Source organism: Pristiophorus japonicus, chromosome 6, assembly GCF_044704955.1.
Source record: "Pristiophorus japonicus isolate sPriJap1 chromosome 6, sPriJap1.hap1, whole genome shotgun sequence".
Lineage (NCBI taxonomy): Eukaryota > Metazoa > Chordata > Chondrichthyes > Pristiophoridae > Pristiophorus > Pristiophorus japonicus.
In genome coordinates this window covers 113,342,077-113,358,527 of record NC_091982.1, presented here as the reverse complement: position 1 = coordinate 113,358,527, position 16,451 = coordinate 113,342,077, and the positions used below count along the sequence as shown (strand labels likewise).

General features: G+C 43.2%; 1 protein-coding gene across 2 annotated transcripts in view; it reads right to left on the bottom strand.

Moving 5' to 3' along the window:
• Positions 1-16,451, bottom strand: part of LOC139265759 (fibronectin type-III domain-containing protein 3A-like) — a 207,236-nt gene that overhangs the window by 121,890 nt on the left and 68,895 nt on the right. For both annotated transcript variants that reach the window (XM_070883127.1, XM_070883128.1), the window contains exon 2: positions 4,821-4,952. In XM_070883127.1, the coding sequence (XP_070739228.1) occupies positions 4,821-4,925 (105 nt within the window). In that variant the 5' untranslated portion in view covers positions 4,926-4,952. The remainder of the gene's footprint in view (positions 1-4,820; positions 4,953-16,451) is intronic.

Below are 16,451 nucleotides of genomic sequence, written 5' to 3'. Positions count from 1 at the left end.
AGGACCCCGGATGTGACAGGCCAAAAACAGATAAATAGTTGGTGGTCTAGTGATCATTAACATTTCCATCACCTTGATTTACTTTGTCCAGGTGCATCACTTACTGATTGTTAAATGCAGAGGTGATTCATCCACCTTTGATGTGGCATTGGCACAAGACAGATAATGTGTGCACATTGAAAGACTGCTTATAGCAGCAGCAATCGCATTTTGAAGTGCCACACACAGACCAGCTTCCAAAATTCCATATAAAACCAGAAAAATGTTGTCCTCTACGACTGGAAAAAGATACATCACTGATCTGTCAATCATATACTTCAGGAAAGCAAAATAACTCTCCTAAGCTAGATACCACTAAGATATCTTGCACCAACTTTGAAACCAGCTTTATTGTCCACAGCAATGCTTATGAAAGTAGCACCAGTAGTAGGGCTGCCACTGAAACTACATGGGTAGAAGCAGCCATTTGTCCGGAGAGAACTGTGCTAGCCAGTCACAGACGCAAGGAACGTCCAAGAAAAACCTGATCATCAATGCCTTGGGAGTCCTCCATATTTGCAGGATCATGATTGACACAGATGAAACATTTGTTCCTCAGGTGCTAATGTATGCCAACTTTAGGCTGGACACATACCTTCTGGGCCATAATAAGAGCCAAGGAACCTACTTTTCACATCCTCCTCCAATGACAGGAAGGCACCAATGCAGATTAAGCTTGTTATAGATGAGAGTTGTCATTGAAGACATATCCAAACGATGATTCTTCAGTTTTCAAATTCCCATGTACGTAACAGAAGGGCTTCCTGCATCGCACATGCAAGATCCAAGATCAAGTTTTGAGGTCCATTTGTAACAAAAAAGGATGAGTGAGGAGGAGGGGGAAGTCAGCCACATACTAGCCACCTTTGTTGTTTAAAAAAACCAAACCCCTCATAAGGATCTGCTTTAAATAGTTGGTGATGAATAAGTGCATGGCACTGGATTTGGATGTCTACAGCATTAAGATGGCTGGCACACTACAATTTGTTCCGGTTTAGATACTTCCACCACACTGAAGGCAAACGGCAATCATATAGCTGACAACAAAATTTTGAGACTGCTGATGGTTGCTGGAAGACAGTACTTGGAGCCAGGGTTTAAGAATAGCACTGACATTAGAGGTTCAGTCCCTAACAATTAAATTGCAGAAGCAAGCAGTTGCTGTTGAGGAATCACTGATTAATTAGTGTTTATCGGCACTGTGGTCAGAAGAATAATAGCAATGCATGAGCATGTGCTATAGCAAGTTATGCTGTTCACGAAGCTCTCCTGGTATCTACTGTCTATTTCGTGAAGGTGATCCTGCTGGGGTAGATATGTGCAGTGTCCAACAAGTTAGGCTGGCTCTTAGATGGCACGCCTGGCAATGAATGTTTGGAGTTAGATCAACCGTCTATTCACTACTTGAGCCAAGCAGGCCTGTATTACTCCAGGGCATTGCTGATCACTGGACTTCCAGTTTGGCTCACCTGGAGAGTTGATGCTTATTTCCAGATAACCCTGTAAGGCATTGCCTTTGCAAGTAGGGTCAGCATAGATGGACAATCAGAGGAAAACTTACTGGTGCTCTGCACTGGATTTCCACTGATAACTACAAACACAAAGTTATCGGAATTCTCCAATTCAATTATAGCTTTTAATTCTCTCCAACGCATCTGCCATTCTCAATACATTTTCAATACAGATACAACCTCTGAAATCCAGAAACCTTGGGACCGAGGCCATTACAGTTTTGCCAGATTTCGGAACAGAAATCAGACAACCCGAATCCGGAAACCCCATGGCCAAGTTTCGGGTATTTCCAGATTTCGGAGACAGGGACAGCGGCTGCAGGGGTGATTCGGGCCCCAAAAAGCCAACAGGGACAGATACTGTGGGTGATTCGGGCCCTGATGCGGTAGGGACGGCGGCTGCAGGGGAGGGGATTCAGACTCTCATGCTGGCCGTGAAGGGAGGGGGGGCGGGAAAGAGGGATTGAATCCCGGATGCTGACAGGGTCAGCGGTTGTAGGGTGATTCAGACCCCTTTGCCGATAGGGACAAGCAATCCGGTGGTCGACGCTTTGGATTTATGGGTGCCCGTGGATTCAGAGTGCCTCTTGTGTCATTTGCAGTGAGAATTGTTTGGGAGTGCCGGTGAGTGTTTGTTTTTTGGGAGTGTTATTTGTACAGATTCATTGTGCTGTTGGTGTTTGGAATGTGTGTGCCGTTTATATCACACTTGTGAGGGGAACGTCCAATTTTCAAAGCGGATTCCGGACGTTGACTCGTGCGATCTGCACGGTGTCCAGTTTTCGGAACATTCCAGTTTTGGAGGTTGCACCTGTACAAACACACTACATTACTGGACTTAATGGACTACAACTTAGTGCACATCTATATTGCAGAGATAGGTCAGAAACTAGTGAATAACTCTTAAAATGTTTATGAAACCAAACTGATAACTTCGCATTTTTAGCAACCGAGTTACATTTTTTCCACACTATTTGCTGCAGATTTTTTGGCTTCTGTATTTTAGATGGGTCTCATAACTAAGTCCAAATTCACCATGTGATTAAGAATGTCTTCACTAGTCTTCATACCTCAGTAAGTTTCTGCTAGTGAACCAAGGATAACAACCTGTCAAGTGCTTTTTAGCTTTTGGAAATTAACTTGCATCGCCACACAATTCTCCGTTCATCTTCGAAAAAGGTAGAGTGTCACATCCAACCTGGTTTTAAGTTTAAAATATCAGGCAAATTTACAAAATAAACAATGAACAAACAAATAAGATGCATGTATATATTTGAAATATATGGCTTAGTGCTTCTCTCAAACCTGTAACCGTTGTATTGGATTTAGGCTGCAAAAGTAAAACTGGCTTTTAAACTATATCTATCGTGTTGAATTTGGAGCATCTGCCAGCAAACTTAAAAAAATGACTTATTAGTCACAACTACTCTGACAGACATTTTGATGCAAGAGAAACAGGAAATATTTAGGCAGATGGGAAACAGGTTATGTAAAGGAGGGTTTGAAAATCTGGCATCCAATTAGGAATTGCCATCCTTGATGGGGTTGACTTACGAAGATAGGTTGAGTAGGTTGGGCCTATACTCATTGGAATTGATAAGAATGAGAGGTGATCTTATCAAAACATACAAGATAATGGGCCCAAGTTTCCACATGATTTGCGCCTGATTTTTTTTTAAGAGCAACTGGTGGAGAACGGACACTTAGAAATCGCAATTCTCCACATTTTTTCTTCTGCAGTTCTAGTGAGGTAGAACAGTTCTACTTTAGAACAGAATTTTTTCTTCAAGGGGGCGTGTCCAGCCACTGACGCCTGATTTCAAAGTTTCCACAGTGAAAACGTACTCCAAACTAAAGTAGAATGGAGCAAGTGAAGATTTTTGTAAAACTGAAAAAACCTGTTCTACACATTAAAAAATCAGGCGCAGGTTACAAATTAGGCGTCCAGAACGAGGTTGGGGGGGGGGGGGGAGAAAGAGAACTCATTAAATTCTACAATCAATCCTTATTTATACTTCTACAAATATTATACAAATAAATCCAACCTGAATAAACATTTATAAGCAAAGAAAAGATTAAATAATCCATCTTCCTACCTGTCTGAAAGTGCTTCAGCCATCGTTCGAAGGAAACCGCCGTTTGTTGCCGCGCAGGGGAGGGAGGGGAAGGAGACAGCGGCTTGTTGCCGCGCAGGGGAGGGAGGGGAAGGAGACAGCGGCTTGTTGCCGCGCAGGGGAGGGAGGGGAAGGAGACAGCGGCTTGTTGCCGCGCAGGGGAGGGGAAGGAACAGTGGCTTGTTGCCGCGGAGGGGAGGGAGGGGAAGGAGACAGCGGCTTGTTGCCGCGGAGGGGAGGGAGGGGAAGGAGACAGTGAGAAGAGGGAAGCCTCAGTGCTGATGTGCTGATGGCAATGTGATTTTATTAAAAAATGTTCAAAAATTAAACAGCTACAAAGAACTACAAAAATGGCTGAGTGCCAATGTTTTTTTTCACACTGAGCATGCGCGAACGCTCCAACGCGCACGCGCAGCGTTGCCGGCAGGAAATAAACTAATTTAAATAGTACCCGCCCCCTCCCACTTACAAAATCGGCGCGAGTGTAGGCTCCGCCCCCCTGGGCACCGCGCCAAACAGACAAGGAGCTGCAAAGCGCTCGAGAATAGCGTGGTTTTTTTCTGGCGCCGTTTTAGGCGCGAAAAACGGGCGCCCAGCTTGGAGGGGCGTCCGTTTTTTATCCTGTGGAAACTTGGGCCCAATAAGGGGACTCGACAAGGTGGATGTAGAGGGGTTATTTCCACTCATAGGGGAAACTAAAACTAAGGGACATCATCTTAGAATAAGGGGCCGCACATTTAAAACTGAGATGAGGAGGAATTTCTTCTCTGCGGGTTGTAAATCTGTGGAATTTTCTTCCCCAGAGAGCTGTGAAGGCTGGGTCATTGAATATATTTAAGGGGGAGATATTTTGAGCGATAAGGGAATAAAAGGTTATGGGGAGTAGGCAGGAAAGTGGATCTGAGTCCATGATCAATCAGGCATGATCTTATTAAATAGCAGAGCAGGCTCGAGGGGCCAAATGGCCTACTCCTGTTCCTATTTCTTATGTTCTTATTGAGCATCAGTCAATGGTCTACTGCATAAATAAGTTCAAGTTTTGTTATTCTGGCAACATTTTATTGGTTTCTGCATTATATTTAGTTGAAATGAAGCTTTCATATTCTAAAATGAACGATCCCAATGCCAGATGCATGGCCTTTAGTTTAGCACGCACCTGTTGTCCGCTGTCCCCATTAACTATATGAGGTAGAAGTGGAACTTCATTCATTAGAGCTGTTTCCAGCGGAGGCTGTTCTGCCATTATCACCGGAATGTTCATTCATTGACAGCAATACTTCTCCTCTCCCTGTCAACGAAACACAACAAATTGATAAATGATTTGTACAAGTAGCAATCGCAGTAGTAAAAGTTTTGACACTCTATCTTTTCAAAAGTAGCAATTGTTCTGCCACAGTTTTGTTATTACTCTAAACAAGATTCAGGATCTCAATCTACAAGCAGAAGTTGGGGTTATATTAGTGTCTAGCATTTTGTTTTTATTTCAGATTCCAGCATCTGCAGTATTTTGCTTTTGTGTCACATTAGTGTCAACTCGCTTTCCATAGTCACAAGATAGTTATAGATGAAGGCGGTCATTCAACCTATGTTAGCTCATTCGTCCTAAAAGACCTGACATTGTCCTTTTCACGGAATCACAAATAATTTCGGGACTTTCCCTCCAGGATTCCACCTGAAGTTCATTCTAGGTGTTGATTATTCGGTGTGAAGAACTTCCTGACGCTAGTCTTAAATTTACCTTTTACAAATTTGCATCTAGTCTTACTCTTATGGTTTAATTTGTAGTGGTGTTCTCGATTTACCTTTGCCAAACCACTTACTAAACATTATAGCTCCACAAGATCACCTCACAACTGCCTCCTTTTAAGGCTAGTAAAGCAGAGAAAATTGGGCCCTTATTCAGAACACAGTTCTTTGATGCTCGGGACCAGCACAGGGGTTTTTCTTTGAACCGCCTCCAGGGCTTGAATATCAGAATGTCAGAGATTATAGCTTGACTCAATAAAAGAAAAGTCTTGCAATTATATAGCGCCTTTCATGACCACCGGATGTCTCAAAGTGCTTTACAGCCAATGAAGTACTTTCAAAGGGTAGTCACTGTTGTAATGTGGGAAACGCAGCAGGAAGCTGCCATAAACAGCAATGTGATAATGACCAGATAATCTGTTCTGGTTATGTTGATTCAGGAATAAATATTGGCCAGGACACCAGGGATAATTCCCCTGCTCTTCTTTGAAATAGTGCCATAAGATCTTTTACATCCACCAAAGGGGGCTTCGGTTTAACGTCTCATCCGAAAGACGGCACCTCCGACAGTGCAGCCCTCCCTCAGCACTGCACTGGAGTGTCAGCCTAGATTTTTCTGTGTTCAAGTTCCTGGAGTGTGACTTCAACCCACAACCTCTGACTCAGAGGCAAATGTGCTACCCACTGAGCCACAGCTGACACTTAATACACACAGCAATACAGGTTAAACCTCCCTTATCTGGCATCGTCGGGACCTGGCCTGTGCCGGATAAGGGATTTTGCCGGAAGAGGGGAGGTCACGTGTTCTACCATCTTTTACAACTGCCAGCTCCCAGCCCAGCAAGCCAGCCCCAATATAGATGTCCCCAACTCCGTGATCCACCGCCCCGCCCCACGATCTCCAAGACTCAAAGTAATGAAAAGGTCTTTTCTTTTTGATTTTTGTTTGGGAGAGCGCCGAGGGCAATGGGGAGGGGAGGAGCTGCCAGCCCAGGACGCGGCCCGACCCTGGAGGGAGCGCCGACAGCAGCGGGGAGGAGCGGCCAGCCCGAGGACGTAGCCCGCCAACCCGAGGGCGCGGCCCACCAGTCTTACCCCGGAGGGAACGCCGACGGCAGTGGGGGGGGGGGGGGGGGGGGGGGGGGGAGGAGCAGCGTGCCGGCCCGAGCGACCCCGGCGCGGGAGGCAGATTGATGGGACTTAATGGAATCAGTGTGCTGAGCCGGGATCGCGTTAAGAACAAGCCCGCCCAGTGTAGGTGGAGCTATGGCGGCTCTGTGGTTGCAGGAGTTCCGGGCATCGAGGACAAAGATAGCGGCCAAGCTCGGCAAAACGAAAAACTAGCCGGGAGGTTTTAACATATTTATTTTTAAAAAACTTTTATCAAGCTTTTATAACTTAGCTCAAAATATAATTATTAGTAGTACAGGTTGAACCTCTCCACCACCCCCCAACCCCGGCCACCCACCCCCGACTTGAATACCCACCCTCAAGGCCACTTAGGCAATCAGTGCCTTCAGAACCGGACCCGAGGAAGGAGTCTCCATCTTCAGGAGAGCTGAGAATATTAGCGAGTATGAAAAAAATTTATTTGTGCATGCGCCACCCAGCGGCCAGGAATGGTGCCAGACGAGGGGTGGTGCCGGATAAGAGAGGTTCAGCTTGTACAATAAGTGCAGTCTGCCAGGAGTACTCAACATTTTAAACACAACTTCCTCATTTGTACAAAAGCAAAATACTGCGGATGCTGGAATCTGAAATAAAACCCCAAAATACTGGAAAGCTCAGCAGGTCAGGCAGCATCTGTGGAGAGAAACAGAGTTAATGTTTTGGGTCTGTGACCCTTCATCAGAACTGGAAAAGTTCAAAATGGAACAGATTATTCAGGAAGTGCAGGGGCCCTGAAAAGGGAGAGGGAGGAAAGAACAAAAGGGAATGTCTGTAATAGGGTGGAAGGCAGGAGAGATTGAAGAGACTGCAGGGATGATAGACATAAATGAGATGGTAATGACACAGGTTAGGAAACAAAAGGCGAATCTAGATAGGGTGTGAATGGCCGAATAATGACCAGCTGTCATTGGAAAGAGAAAAAAATAAGAAAAAAAGGGGGGGGTTTGAAAAAAAAAAAGAGGAAAGGGAACAAAATATGGGCAGAAGTTATGGTTGGAAATTGTTGAACTCTGTGTTCAGTCCAGAAGGCTGTAAAGTGCATAAACGAAAGATGAAGTGCTGTTCCTCGAACTTGCGTTGAGCTTCATTGGAACAGTGTTAGAGGCCAAGGACAGAGAGGTCACAGTGGGAGTGGAGTGGAGAATTAAAGTGACAGGCGACCGGAAGCTCGGGGTCACGCTTACGGACTGAGCGAAGGTGTTCTGCAAAGCGGTCATCCAATCTGCGTTTAGTCTCTCCAATGTAGAGGAGACTGCATCGTGAGCAGCGAATACAGTAAACTAAATTGAAGTAGTACAAGTAAATCGCTGTTTCACTTGGAAAGAGTGTTTGGGGCCCTGGACAGAGGGGAGGGAGGAGGTAAAAGGGCAGGTGTTGCATCTCCTGCACAGGAAGGTGCCATGGGAGGGGGGAGGGGGTGATTGTGGAATGGACCAGGGTGTCATGGAGGGAGCGGTCCCTTCGGAATGCTGAGGGGGAAGGGTAAGGGAAGATGTGATTGGTGGTGGGATCACACTGGAGGTGGCGAAATGGCGGAGGATGATCTGTTGAACGTGGAGGCTGGTGGGGTAAAAGTTGAGGAGGGGAACCCTCACCCTTTTAATTTTTTTTCTCTTTCCCGTAGCAGCTGGTCATTATTCAGCCATTCACACCCTATCTAGACTCATCGCTTGTTTCTTAACCTATGCCATTACCATCTCATTTTTACCCATCATACCTGCTGTCTCTTAAATCTCTCCTACCTTCCACCCCATCACAGACCTCCCCTTTTGTTCTTTCCTCCCTGCACTTCCTGAATAATCTGTTACATTTTGAACTTTTCCAGTTCTGACGAAGGGTCACAGACCCGAAACGTTGACTCGGTTTCTCTCCACAGATGCTGTGTGACCCGCTGAGATTTCCAGCATTTTCAGTTTTTATTCCTCGTACTTGTATTCTGTTTGGTTATTAAAAAGTTTGCAAAACAGCAAAAGTTAATCGGGAAAGAATTCTTAAACCCAGTTAATAATGGCAATTGGAGGTCGGAACTCAAGACTGCCAGGGTGGGGGGGTGGGGGGAAGAGGAGATCCCCTTGTCCTCAAGCTTTACCCCACCAGCCTCCACGTTCATGGATCATCCTCTGCCAACACCAGTGTCATCATCATAGGCAGTCCCTCGAAACGAGGATGACTTGCTTCCACGCCGTAAGGGGGGGAAGAGAGAGAGCCGGAGCTCGAGGAGGGAGGTCCAGTCCAATCTTCGCCGCCCCAATGAGCCCATTCGGCCAGGACTAGGGGCGACGTGCTTCGGGCCCTTCCCACACAGCCTCGGGCGCCTGGAGCTACTGCACATGTGCGCACACTGTAGTGCTCATGTGCAGAGGTTTTGGCACTGTTTTCTGCGCTGGGACCTGGCTCCGTCCCCCCACAGCTTATGCTGCGCTGTGCCGAGGGCCTGGAACGACCCGAGGGAGGGGAGAATACCGAGGCAAGTTTTAGGCGCAGTTTTGAGCGCGGAAATCAGGCGTGGCTCTCGGGGCTGCGCCGTTCTAGGCGCGGCCCGAAACTTGACCCCAAAGAAACTTGGGGGTTTGTTTGCACCTAAAACTTCTACTTTATACCATGGGCCCCACAGCAATCTTTTTACCTAATGAATCGAAAACAAGTTCAGCTCAGATACAGGATTTAGAGCCCTTAGCAAGAAATTGTGTTGGTCAACGACTGATATTTAATGTACTTTAAAAAATTTGTACTTGTTGCTTCTTCGGCATCAATATTTCCTTAATACTACAGTATTGCACTATTACATTTCAACAATAAATGTGGTGGGGTTATTCAGGAGCAGAGCTTCATACATAATGATTACAATAAGCCAAAACTACTGGAGCATAACCTGTGTAGTCAAAACAACTGAAATTGCTGATTTGCTGTGCAGCAAATGACTTCTTCATTCACTGTTTCCTTTTAATTTTGCAACACTTCCAACAGTATAGTAGATTTGGTTTTCTGATTGCAAATTGGGCAATTCCAAACATCTGGACTTCCACTCTCCAAATCTTTCAGTCATTTCTGCCTGGAAGCTGCTGCCAGCCTCCCCAACAGAACGAACTTCAAATCGCAGACTTTTCTGACAGGTGAAGCTCACTTAAAGTTATGAGGATGATCCCAGAAATGACAGCAATCAAATGGACCCTAATTTCCGTCACGCCCAATTAGCGTAGCCTATTATCCAAATTGATTGCTGATCTTGCGGTACTGCACAATTACTGTATCATCACTCGTAAGCACACTGTTTTCCGGTCTGTCTAAAATATATTGGACTGCCACCAAGACAGTTTGTATATATTATAATACTCAAGTCTCGGAGCAGGGCAGCAGCCACAATTCCAATTTGCAACTGCAGTAGTCAGATCGTCATTACATTGAATATAAACATTATTCAACTGCAAATTAGTTATAAAACATCAGGATGTCTTTAGTACAAGCTGGAAAGTGGATCCACACAGGGTGCAATGAAAGCATTTAGAGTTGTCACTGCAAGTATTGTCACATGAAATTAAAGTGTATATTGCAATTATGTTTCCCCACTGATAATTTTGCATTTGTAAATTACATTCTGATGGGGATTATTCTGCTAACCATGAGACCACATGTTGCACTGTAAATGGCCCCATTTCAAGCTAATCTTATTACAGCAAATTTAAAACCGACTAGCTGCAGGTGCATTACCATGACGAGAAAGATTTAAGGATTTAGGACAAACAGCTGAGGATTTAGCCAGTATTAGATTGTGTGTATTGAAATTAGTCCCATTTAATAGGAACTGTGCTGTTAGCAGTAGCCACAAGGAAATGAAGTGTACAAAAGTAAACATCCACAATTCAGATGTGGACTGGCCATATGAGGAATCAGGAGATTCCAGAGTGCTCCGTGAATGGTTCCATAGCGCTGCATTTCCAGTGCCCCTTCCATGCCTGTTTCCATGAGAATCCCAAAGAATCTTTTGAGGGAGCCAGTCTACCCGAGTCACATTGATAGTGCGTATTAAACTGGAAATATACCATCTTGCATCCTTTCGAACGTAAAATCTACCAGCAGAACTTTTCAACATGTAGGTGTGGTTTCTTCGTAAATCTTTTCAAATGACTAGGTTTAGACAGACAGCATGGTGCCAACTTTCGGACAGTAAAATACAATTCTGCCATTAGCAAAATAAAAAACATTATGCAGTGTCATGATCTTTTTTTCCATTTTCATTTAAAACATCTGCTGTGACTATCTGTCCAAATCACAGTCTAAATTAGTTCCTTCCACCATGATTTGCATTTCTCTAATACTCTAAAATCAGTGCACAAACATCTGGTCATATACAGTGAATAAACAGCCAACTTTTGGTTTGATTCAGGCAAATAAATGAAGGCATGTCCCACACAATTGATGAACAGCATCCTGTATCTGACTGAATACAAAGCAATTAATCACAACAGGGGGATCCAAAGTCATTGAGCTCCAAGCTGTCATTTGCTGTAAATTTAACATCTATGTATCTTTTCACATATTTTCTTAAATTTGCAGACCAGTGTCATACCTAGCACTAAGGAAAATGGTTATGGATGTTGGAGGTCAATCATCTGCAGCGATGTTCTGGGGCTAAGAAGTTCCTCAGGACCGTGTCCTAGGCCCAACCATCTTCAGCTACTTCATCAATGACCTTCCCTCCATCATGTGGTCAGAAGAAGGGATAATTCACTGATGATTGCATAGTGTTCAGTTCCATTCGTAACTCCTCAGATAATGAAGCAGGCTGTGTCTGCCTACAGCAAGACCTGGACAATATTCAGGCTTGGGCTGATAAGTAACATTTGCGCCACACAGGTGCCGGGCAATGGCCATCTCCAACAAGAGAAAGTCTAGCCCTTGACATTCAATGGGATTACCATCGCCCACCATCAACTGGTGGTCACCACTGACCAGAGACTTAACTGAACCAGCCACATAAATACCATGGCCACAAGAGCAAGTCAGAGGCTGGGTATTCTGCAGCGAGTGGCTCACCTTCTGACTCCCCAAAGCCTTTCCACCATCTACAAGTCAGGAGTGCAATGGAATACTATCCACTTGCCTGGATCAGCTTCAACAACATTCAAAGCTAGACGCCATCGAGGACAAAGCAGCCAGATTGATTGGCACCCCATCCACCACTGGCGTACTGTGGCTGTAGTGTGTACCATCTACAAGATGCGCTGCAGCAACTCGTCAAGGCTTCTGCGCCAGCACCTCCCAAACCCATAATTTCTACCGCGTGGAAAGGCAAGGGCAGCAGGCACTTCAGAACATACTACCTGCAAGTTCCCCTCCAAGTCACACACCATCCTGACTTGGAAATATGTCATTGTTCCTTCATCGTCGCTGGGTCAAAATACTGGAATGCCTTCCCGAACAGCACTGTGGGAGTACCTTCACCTCATGGACTGCAGTGGTTCATGGCAGCAGCTCACCACCACCTTCTCAAGGGCAATTAGGGATGGACAATAAATACTGGCCTTGCCAGCAATGCTCACATCCCATTAATAAATTAAAAAAATTCACAAGGACATATTAAAAGAGCAGTGCCCCTGCTGTTCCAAGCCATCTGATCTCAAACTTAACGTCTTATACAATTTATTGCTCCAAATTAAGCAAAAATAATATATTGCAGGCTTTTTAAAAGGTAAAGTACAAAAATTAAAGACATAAATCAAGGAGCACACAATAATAATCCTTGTTTGAAAATATAATCTGACTACTTTAAAAGGTCACAGGGTTTCAAAAATCAACAGTGTTATCTACATTTACAAATACTCTAAAAATTCCAGTAATTTATTTCCAAGGTGGCAGCACCCACTCATACGGAGCAGCATGAAGACCATGAGTAAAGTGAATGAAGGGTAGCCAACAGCTAAATGTCTAGCCACTTCCTATATAAGTATGCATTCAAGTTTTCCTGGGATGAGCAGTGCGAAGCAAAACACAAAGGTGAAACAGGTGAGGATAGGACTGTTCCTCCATTACCAAACAGCCTGCTCGCTATCCAGGCTCAAAAATAAATACTGACCATTTAGGTGGAGTACTGGAGGGCACCTAGCATCCATGGAACTAGAATCAACACATTCAGGAGAGGAGAGAGAGAAAAAATGGACAAAGAGGAAGAAATAAATTACCAAACAGCAGAGCGATATGAAAAATCTCACTCTTGTAAGATAACAGTGTTGTAACTTTTTCAGCGCATATACTGAGGGTGTGGGAAGAGAAACAGGTGTGAACACTTGTACAAAACCACTTCAGCTAACACCACCTTATCAAAATAACAAAAAAAATCTAAAACCTCACAACACCACTATACCTTATTAATGCATAACAATCCACCTTACTGCTCAAAAATAATTACACTAGGCATTAGAAAAACACAACAGAGACTGTTTTGAAAAATGCTCTCAAATTATCCTTTGGGGTTTGCATCTAAAGTCAACGATTTACTCACTGAGCACAGGAGATAGAATCATACAATATTAACGGAACAGAAACAGGTCATACGGCCCATCAAAGTTTGCTCTAGTATTTCCTCCATATACACATACTGGGGGCCTTAGATAGGGTACAGAGGTTTACCAGGTTCTTACTAGGAATGAGGGACTTTAATTATGAAGAAGGGTTGGAAAAGTTAGACCTATTTTCTTTGGAACAGAGAAGAGATGACCTAATAGAAATTTTCAAGATGTTGAGAAGTTTTGAGAGTAGATATAGAGAAAAATTATTCCCTCTGCCGAGTGGGTCAATAACTAGAGGTCATAGATTCAAAATTATTGACAAAAGATCTAGAAGGGAGATAAGGAGAATTTTCTTTCACTCAATTGTTGGGATCTGGAACGCTCTACCTGAAAAGGTGGTGGGAGCTGATTCCATAAATAATGTTAAAGGGAGCTGGATAGGTACTTGAGCATGAGGAACTTAAAGCAGTATTGCTCTTCAAAGAGCCAGCATGGCCATGATGGGCCAAATGTGCTGCAAGTTTCTATGATTTTAAGCTACATAGCTAAATCCCACTGTTGTTGTTCATTCCCTCTCGCCTTTAATACCTGTACTTATCTTTTTCATGGAACTATCCAATTCCCTTTTTAAAAAGCATTTACAGCCTACTTCAACAACAGTTAGTGGCAGAGAATTCCATATTCTAACCGCCCTTATGTAAATAATTGTTTTCTAACCAAGGTTGCTCGAGTCACAGGTGTTATAACCATTCAACACGATCACATAGCAAATCCTTGATCTCAGAAAAGGTGTCAGACAAGTGCTATCCCACAGGAAGAGTAAAAAAAACTATCAGTGGGAAAATCACCCATCAGTACAATGTCACTCTTTGTTTAACTACAAACTTGGGCACCAATACTTCGCACAAATGTTTGCAAGAGTGTGACACCGAGCAGGTCACCTGCTGGTCTTCTCAGCCGAGTGACGAAGTATAGCATGAGACTGTGTTGGGAAAAAAAAGTTGAGGATCGATCTCACAGCAGTCCTAGTCGATGCTCACACCAGTGGTTAGAATGGGTAAAATTCCTCAGAAAACAGCTTTAAAAGAAATAAATTGATGGAAAATAAATCAATCTGACAGCTTTCATTAAATGGTTTCCCAGACATTATAGCACTGCAGTCTGTACACAGGGGACCCAAGAAAGGATACACAGGGTTAGATTTCTGTACATCACTTAGCTCAGAAGATGCATCAACTCCAAGCTTGAAAATGTTATTGGACCAGCCTCTATAGGGTCAGTCAAAGGGATCAGAAAGGGACTCGACTACTGTCTGCAAAAGTTGGAGAAAACTGGGATCGACTGCATTAACCTTCCACTAACGCTTCTTGGGTTCCCAGAAATGCTGCACCAAATCAGCAAGAGAAAGATTGAGGTGTCATCAGTAGACACCTTAACGATAAAACAAAGATGTTACAGTTTCTTCCCTGATATAATCAACACAAAAAACATGATTTTCTATCATTGCAAAAATCAGAGAACTTGCATTGCATTGAAAATACAACTATGTTTTATACTTAATGGCACCTTGCCTGGTAATCTGTTTCCAAATACTACAACACCAGGCATTTAGTATGCCATTTACCTTCAGTTACTACACATTACTCAACTGGCATACCGTTTCTGCCTATTAAACAGTGCTGAGTACGCACTCTGAATAATGGTGAGAACAAAACTGACACTTTTCTGCCTACACAAGATTCACTGCACATCAAAAACTCATTCATTGCATGAAACAGAGTTTTGATGTGAAAGGTACTACAGATATATGAATGCAAACATCATACTCTAAGTTTGTACATTTTGATTTTACTTGTTTGATTTTCTTTGCACTTCTTTCTTTATAGCTACAGTAGAGCTAATCACTTTTACTGTAGTCTAACATGCATGCAATATAATTTTGGGAACACTTACAGACCCATCACTCACCTTTAAAAACAAAGACATATTTCGATGGAGAAACAAAATTCAAAACTACTTTACAGACAGAATACTTCTCTGGAATGGACGTCATAAAATGTTTAAGTAAAATTATGCAGACAAGCTTCACTGGTACGATAATATGGTATTGCACCCAATACTGATGCACATCCTTAGTATAACTTGCTTGCCCAAGAATTTCTTTTTAGGTCTTCTCACTATGGATTCACCAGCATATGACAATTAAAAAAAAAACTTCCTGCCGCTGAAAGTGGAACATTTACAATGGTTCATCTGAGAGTGCTTTTTGGATCAAAATTAATAAATGTTATTAATTAATATTTCTGGCTGTATTGATCCTTTGAGGTATATCCATCGGCAATTTGTTACAAATTGCTTTTTATTTTAAATAAAAGAAATAATATCTTCAGTAGCTGCAAGGAATAATGAACAACACTGTTCAACAATCTGAGCATACTTGCCAACCATTATCTTAAGGATTTCACCAGAAAAATCAGCTTTTTAAAAAAAAATCAAGATGGGAGATCGTCAAAATGAACCAACTATAGTTGGAGGGCAGACTGGTGCCTGTCAGAATCAATCAGATCAGATGCTTGTTACTTTAGCCCCATTGTTGGCATTGTATGAACTTGAGGCAGAATTTGTTCTTTTACAGTAAACTGATGGTTCGCAAGAGTCGCAGTTACAGACATGTCCATGTCCAAAGAAGTTATATAAAAAAATAAGCTGTTAACATTCAGTTGTTATAAACTTATTTCATCAATAGAACTTTCTACGGCTTGCTGTTGTCATGTGAGAAAGTTTACTTTCTACAGGACTAGTTGTTACTAATTTTGAGATATAGTGGATATTCCCTGGTGTGAATGCATTAACTGACTTCATTAGAATACATGCAAAATTGCAAGGGCTTGGAAATAAACCAGAAAGTGAGGTTGGAGTGGTGATGAGTTCCAAAAATTCGTTGAGATTCCTGCATTGAGGATTTTATTGTAGTGTAATACTGTGATTAGTGATATGGGGAATTGGATGGATAATGTGTGGAATGCAATACGTGGTTATGTTTTTAACTTTGAAAGCTGCGTTCAGTTTGTTAATGTGACCCTGTATCACTATGTAGCTACCAGGAAAAAGCCTATACCATCTGCATAGAACAACCAACATCTGTGGGGGAAAATGTGCAGAATGATAATAGATTGAAAGCCTTATAATAGCTAGTGAATCAGGAACTGGAAAAAGTGCTCAGTAGTGGCAACAAGGACAGCCCATCTCATATTGAGCTCAAATTTCCCTAAAAATAAATAATGGCGCTCACTTACCTGGACGCCCGTTTTTATTTTGTCCCTCAGCACTGATGAAATAAAAAAATGAAGTCTCCTTCCATCATG